This window comes from Suricata suricatta, chromosome 7 (genome assembly GCF_006229205.1).
Source record: "Suricata suricatta isolate VVHF042 chromosome 7, meerkat_22Aug2017_6uvM2_HiC, whole genome shotgun sequence".
NCBI classification, from domain to species: domain Eukaryota; kingdom Metazoa; phylum Chordata; class Mammalia; order Carnivora; family Herpestidae; genus Suricata; species Suricata suricatta.
The window spans coordinates 74,857,873-74,864,571 of NC_043706.1; the positions used below are offsets into that span (position 1 = coordinate 74,857,873).

A 6,699-nucleotide genomic window follows, 5' to 3' on the forward strand; every position below is an offset into this window, starting at 1 on the left:
GAGGTGCGGGCCAGGGCAGGCCCGGCAACTCGCGAAATGGACAGGCACAGGCCGCCTGGATGCAGACATTTGTCCCCTAAGGGGTTCCCCAGCTTTACTGATTGCAGGAGTGGGGTAGGGGTCTATTCCTGTCTCTCAGATATACTCTGAAATAGAGTCTCTTGGGAGTGAAAGTCCATATGATTATATCATGTCCATAATAGTCGCGTTGTGTCCAAAATGGGTACGGGCATTCACTGCGCAGACATGGGGTCCCCAGAGAGGTGGATTATCTTGGCTCTAGATGTTTCTCGATGGACCGAGTCTCGGAATTCCCCCAGGAACGTCTCAGTAAGTAAGTGTGTGTGTGTGTGTGTGTGTGTGTGTGTGTGTGTGTGTGTGTGTGTAATGGTTCCCATGAACTGACAGTTGGTATTTAAGAACAAATGGACTTAGGTACAAATAAGTCTGTACTTGTTGATACACCTTTTCTGTGGATAAGAATGAGATTTCTGGGATCTCCAAAACAATGTAGACCTGGTAAGGGATAGTATTTACAATCCTAATTTAATTAAAAACCTGTGCTTCTGTTGAGACTCCATGGACATTCTAGTTAGCACCTCAGACTTTGGTGTTGAGTTGAATCTTCGTGCATTTTCATAATTGAACACTCATCATGTTGTATATAATACCTTTGCAGGTGACTCTTCATCGCAAGTGTAAGCTTCTTCAAGGCAGGAATAGTTTTTATTCACCTTTGATTTTCCCAAACCAAGCAGTGCCTGGGCATAAATACTCAGTAAATAATGATTAAATAATGAAACCACTCACCCCTAGTCCTTCCATTTTCCATAGGTTCTAAATGGAGGAGTGGGGAAGTAGACCTCAAAGATAACAAAGTGGAGGACTTAGTCATCCTTGCTGAGGGACATTTGCAAGACCTTAATAAGGCTAGAATCAATTTGCTAATCAAGTCTCCTTGGTTTTAGGGCTTTCATGGGCAGGAGGAGGGAATGACCTACATTCTCAAGCTATTTTTTTTAAATCAGTATTTGGATATATTTCTCCCTTCATGTATTTTCCTTTCTTTTCTCCCTTTTTCTTTCTTTTTATAGATTAGATGTGGTATAAGCCATTATACTTGAAGTTGAAAATGTGCCTTGCTAACCTTTTGATATTTATTTTTGGATATACTGGTACATTTGGCTAATTTCATATTTCTCACTTTTAAAATTTTCACTGTAATCCTAAAAAATATAAATTGGAGGCTAGTTTTGGATGTCTAAAATACTTCACTTGGGAAAGTGGGCTGCAAATATTAAAATCTATTAAGCTTCCTTAATTGTTGCTTTTCCCGCTGTCAGTGCTTTTAAAAATATGCCTGGTCCTTAGCCTTTGAAGGTACTCAGATTCTTCCAGAAGTAAATATTTGAGGAATTAATCTGTTACTGTGTAATAAGAGTACACATATGTTATACTAACATTTTAGCTGATACTGTTTTTCATAAGGGGTTCAGTTGTGTCCATTCACCTTATATAATGGCATTTAACAAATGTTGCCACCATTGATACTTTACAAAACATTCATTCTGGGCAACATACTATATAGAATGTTTTCTGTAGCTACTAGATATCTCTGGAAGAGGATGATGCACACAGAAGGAATTCGTCTTATTTGAATTCTTGTACTAGAAAAATATAATTCACTTGGAGTGATAGTGAAAAAGACTAGGTGCCTGATCCGTATCATTGTTTCTGCATTTCTGTAGACCATTCAGTTTTAAGATATGCGACTTGTCTAATTTTCTACTACTAACAAATTATTCATTTTATTATTCTGAACTTCAAGTTTAAGGATTTGACTTTTTTGTAGTACCTCTTCTACTGTTTTGTTCAAGGGTCAGGTATTCATTCTCTCCACGTTGTAAATAAGATATGGTTGAGAATGCCATGTCCATTAGCAGCATCAGGAAAAAATGCCGTTGAATTCATAAATCATTCTTGTTCTTTTGTTTTAGCATTAATTTTCCCTTATCTGTTTTAATTTTTAATGGAGTTACTGCTGTTTTTTTCTTGACCTATTTTCTTTCCAAAAGCTTTCATATAGAGTGTTTTCAGTGATGGTGATTTCTGTAGCGTGTAGGAGAAAGTCTTAAATCATAGTGAAACAGATTAGTTGGCTATCACTTATTTTAGAAATGTTTTCGTGATTTAAAAATCATCTGGTTACAACGTCCACAATTTCAGAGTGAAATCTTTCAAGCTACGCTTTTCATGAATTCGCTCCGTTCTCCAGAAAGAGGATTTCAACCTCATTCCGTTCTGATCCAATTGTTATTTTTCTTTGTTGCCTCCACCCCCTAGAGAATTGTTTCCAGGGGAGAGCCCTTGGGGCTGAAGGGAGAGTCAAGTGGGATGAGATTTGGTAGCGTAGGCACTAGATCCCTCCTCTCCCTCCTGCTGAGAAGTCAGAGACAATTTTGACAGTCCATAGTCTCACTTTGGCTCTCACGCTCGCGGTCCATGGATGGGTTTTACCTTCTCCCTTTTCCCCTGCCTCTGGCTTGCCTGCAGGCCAACCGCACACGCAGCCATTGCCCCAGCCCACCCAGAGCTTTCTCTCACCCGTCCTCTTGGGGAACTAGGACATATGTCCGTAGACTTCGGGGACTGGGGAAAGCCACGCCGGAATCGGGACACTCGAGAGGGCAGCCCCTCCCCAGACGTCCCCCCGCTTACGGTAGCGGCGCCCACGTGACCGAGAGCAGGCCTCCACCGGCCCGCCCCTTTCGGCCGCTGTAGCCCACTTCCCGCTCGGGGTAAGTAAACCGCGGTTTTCCGCACCGCCCCAACCCCGCCCTCTTCCTTTCCCCTTCTCTTCACCTCCCTCGGGCTCCCTCGCGCCAATCTCCCGGCTCCCCCATCCTCTCCACCAGGCTCTTTGTACGTGCTCGGCGGCGTGCGAGCGCGCCCGGCACGTGACCCCGCCGAACGTGGCATTGTGTTATCACGTGACCCAGGTGCGTACGCGACGGAGCGGGGTGTGAAGATGGCGGACGAAGAGGCCGAACAGGAGAGGTTGAGTCGCGGCGGAGGCGGCTGCGTGGCGGAGCTGCAGCGCCTGGGCGAGCGGCTGCAGGAGCTGGAGCGACAGCTGCGGGAGAGCCGCGTGCCGGCCGTGGAAGCGGCCACGGAGTACTGTCAGCAGCTGTGCCAGGTGAGGGCGCCTGGGGGTCCCCTCCCCCTTTTCCCCAGCTAGAGAGGGAAGAGGGCGAGCGAGCGCCTGGCGGCCGAGCGGTGGTCATTGCTTCTTCGGCATCGTTGGCGCCGCCGCCCAGGCGGGAGCGGGGAGTACGGGGAAGGCGCCTTTGTGTGGCTGCCGTTGTGGCGGTTGTTGTCGGCGGTTCCCGACTGGGGGAAGGGAGTTGTGGTCAGGGCGGAAAATCCCCCCGCCCCTTTCCTTCCCCGAAGTCGGGACTGCGCGGTCCCCGAGGTTGTGGAGGTGTAGACGGCCGAAGACTGGAGCTCTCTCCGCCGCAAGGAGAGGGTAGGAGAGGAATGGAGGCCGGGTCATCTTTTTCCTTCTCCTCTTATTGTGCACTGGGGATTACCGCGCCCCCCGCCTCTGCGCCTCTGGTTCCCCACTCCGACGGGCCTCCGCCCCCACTGGTTTGATTCCTTTGCTTCCCCCTGCTTTCATCCGTCCCGCCCCCGGCCCCGTCCTCGCTGTCTCCCGGCCTTTGTTGTTCGAGTTTCGCCGTAGGACTGAAGGGGCCTTTGTTGACGTTCTGGGAACAGTCCCCGGCGACCCCTTGTAGCTAGCCGAGACGTTCGGGATTGTGGGGCGCAGAGGTTGTCTCTTTCTGCCTTTGCTTGCTCGGTGCACCACTTACATGGTGAAGGTTGCTCTTCTCGGTAGAGGAGAGGAGCCCTCCGTGTATCCTACGGTTGAAATGTTTTTGGGGGGCGGCTTTGCAGAGTCCGCTTCTCTTTTGCTTTCACCCTTCGAGGAGTACGATTTCCTCTGCCTTTCCTCCCCCATCTCCCCTCCACCCTTATTACTTGGATCCTTCCCGATTTGGCCTTCTGGTGAAAAGGAGAGAGAAGACTTAGGTTCTTGTGGACCTGTGCTCAGGTCAATTTCAGACCTTTCCTTCCTTTTCTTGCACAAGGACGCACTGCTTTCCAGGAACTGCGTTCTAATCAGGATTTGGAAAGCTTGTAACACTGCTTGATAGCAGTCGGAGAGTTTGGGTCTACATTTGGATTTGATTACAAACCCTCCAGTTACGTTTGAAATTTCAAGGTGCTGCTGCTGGTTGTGAAGATTTTGGCTAGGTTGTCGTCTTGAGGAGGAAAAAGACCGTATATGCAAGGTCACATTTAGAGTGTACTTGTCAATGTATCATCATAGAGGAATTGTTTTGGAAAGATAATAGGGCTTAAGCCAAACAATGGGAGGACCATTTTAGAATATTAGAATAGATTGCATTCTCACTTAATTTTGCGTCCCCAAGTTCTGAAATATTACCTCTATAAGATCAGGGATGTTGAACTCCTACGGAAAATTCAACATGCACGTTATTGTCACTAATTATTTGGTAGTAATTCATTCATTATCTTAAAAAAAAAAACTTTGTGAGATTAAGTGGTGACTTGTCTAGCAGTATATGCAATGTGAAAGCTCCCCACTTAAGGTCTGGTGAATACCTATGGCAAAATTAGAGATCCCATCATTCCTTCCAATCCTTGTTTTAAGGAATTGTTAAAATTTGCCAGTGTGACTTACCTGGGAGTACCAACTCATTGTTAACTGGTCTTTCAGATATATTTATTTTAGATATAAAAGAATACTACACATCCATAAGAGGAAGTCTTTTATTTCTAAGAAATTCTGATTTTTAGTCTTGGAAAAGTATTAAAGTTTAGCTTTTCTGAAAGATACTTTTCATATAGCAGTGTCCACTGACGGGTTTAAAGCTAATGAATGTAAACACAGTTGGCCAGCAGTATTTTTAAGCAGGGTTAATAATGCTGGGAAAAAGGAATTTCATGCAGGTTGGACTTTTTTTGAGTGTATGCAACATCATAAAGTTATCACTTTATTTTTAATGGATGAAGCAGCATTTCTTATCAATATGAAAGGAATTTCCTGTATTCCTTTTAAGCGATTAGCCTTATAATATGTAAATAGTTTTTATGACCAATGCTACAGGAAACATAATGAAACATACTGGGTTTGTGAATTTCAAGAATCATGAAATACTTCATGCACTAAAATCCCACAGTAATATAAATGGATTTAAAAGTAAACTCCATTACTTAAACAGTTACAAAGTGTATCTGATATTTGATCTCTCTAGAACATACTGTTGGGTGTTTTTTTAAAAGTAACCTGTTTGGTTTAGCGATCTCCTCAAGTGGGAGGTAACTTGAAGCATAATTGTTTCTTTAGAATTGTATTCTAGCCATTATTACTTAACATTCTGATACGAGTTGAGCAAAGCAGGAGTAAACAAAGAATTTATTGGAGCAGTAAAAACAGTGTTTGAAATGCTAGGAGCTAGAAGTTATGTCCTGATTTCTAACATAGAAATTAGTTTTTTTCTATATAAGTGTTTCTTGTAGAACTGGGATATTTGCATGCTTTAAAAAGACAAAGAAATAAATATTTGTCAGTCAGTGAGCTTCAGAGTTAGTATTCTATATGTGTTAACACTTAGTGCTTGTGTAATCCTAACTTGAATTTATTTAAAAAAATGAATTAGCTTATATTTTGAATTTTTACCTCAACAACAGATGAGTTTCTGGAGAATATAGTGAAGCCTCCCTAAGGAGAAGTTGCTTATGCATCCTAGTTAATAGATTTTCTCTTTTTTTTGAATGAAGTACAATAGATTGACTTCTGAGAAGTAAAATAGAAATAAGACATTAAGGTTTTTTGGTTTTTTTTACTGTTAACAGTATTGTTTTCTTTATATTGAGTTGGAAATATGCCCCCCACCTTTACTTTTATGCTAGAACATTTGCTTAAACCTTAAGTAGGAGGAGGGAAAGGTAGGAAAGGATAAGCGTAAGAGAGTGCCTGTCAGAAATAAAAAATTTCCTTAAATCTTTCCAAGCTAGCTTTAATCTGAGTAATGTAATTGATTTATTCATTTTCTTTTTTTTTTAAGTTTATTTATTTTGAGAGAGAGAACACACACTGGGGAGGCGCAGAGAGAATCCTAAGCATGCCGTGTACTGCCAACGCTGAGCCCATTTTATGGCTCTAACTCCCCAACCATAAGATGCCACCTGATCAGAAGTCTGACGCTTAACCAACTGAGCCACAGGCACCCCGACTCATTAATTTTCTTAAAATCCACTTAGAATAAGAATATAGGATAGCCAGAGTAATTTCTTGTATTTATTTGTGTCAGGATAATTACTGTATATAAAAATTGATTATAGTTGGAACTTCTTGGACTACTTTTTGTTTTAGATCCATTCAGTATTCACTCACTCAACATCATTAATGAAAACCTACACTGTGGGCCAGGCAGATCTGGTCCCTGGCTTCAAGGAGCCTACAGTCTTTGAAGGAGGGTAAACAACTAATTGTAATACACTATGATTTGTATCTTTTTTATTTCTGAGATCAGTGTAGTACAATGGAAAGTTATTCTTTTGGGAGTTTAAACAGAAGCATTTCTTTCTTTTTTTTTTTTTTTTTTTTTT

At 42.8% G+C, this 6,699-nt stretch overlaps 1 protein-coding gene across 4 annotated transcripts in view; it reads left to right on the forward strand.

Annotated features, from left to right (window-relative positions):
* Nucleotides 1–2,901: 2,901 nt before the first annotated feature.
* The window catches only part of ZNF292 (zinc finger protein 292), a 90,777-nt gene continuing 86,979 nt past the window's right edge, over nucleotides 2,902–6,699 (forward strand). For 2 of the 4 annotated variants that reach the window (XM_029943684.1, XM_029943687.1), the window contains exon 1: nucleotides 2,902–3,196. In XM_029943684.1, the coding sequence (XP_029799544.1) occupies nucleotides 3,029–3,196 (168 nt within the window). In that variant the 5' untranslated portion in view covers nucleotides 2,902–3,028. Of the gene's footprint in view, nucleotides 3,197–3,504; nucleotides 3,527–6,699 lie in introns of those variants that run through there. The other 2 variants (XM_029943685.1, XM_029943688.1) reach the window with 2 other exon arrangements.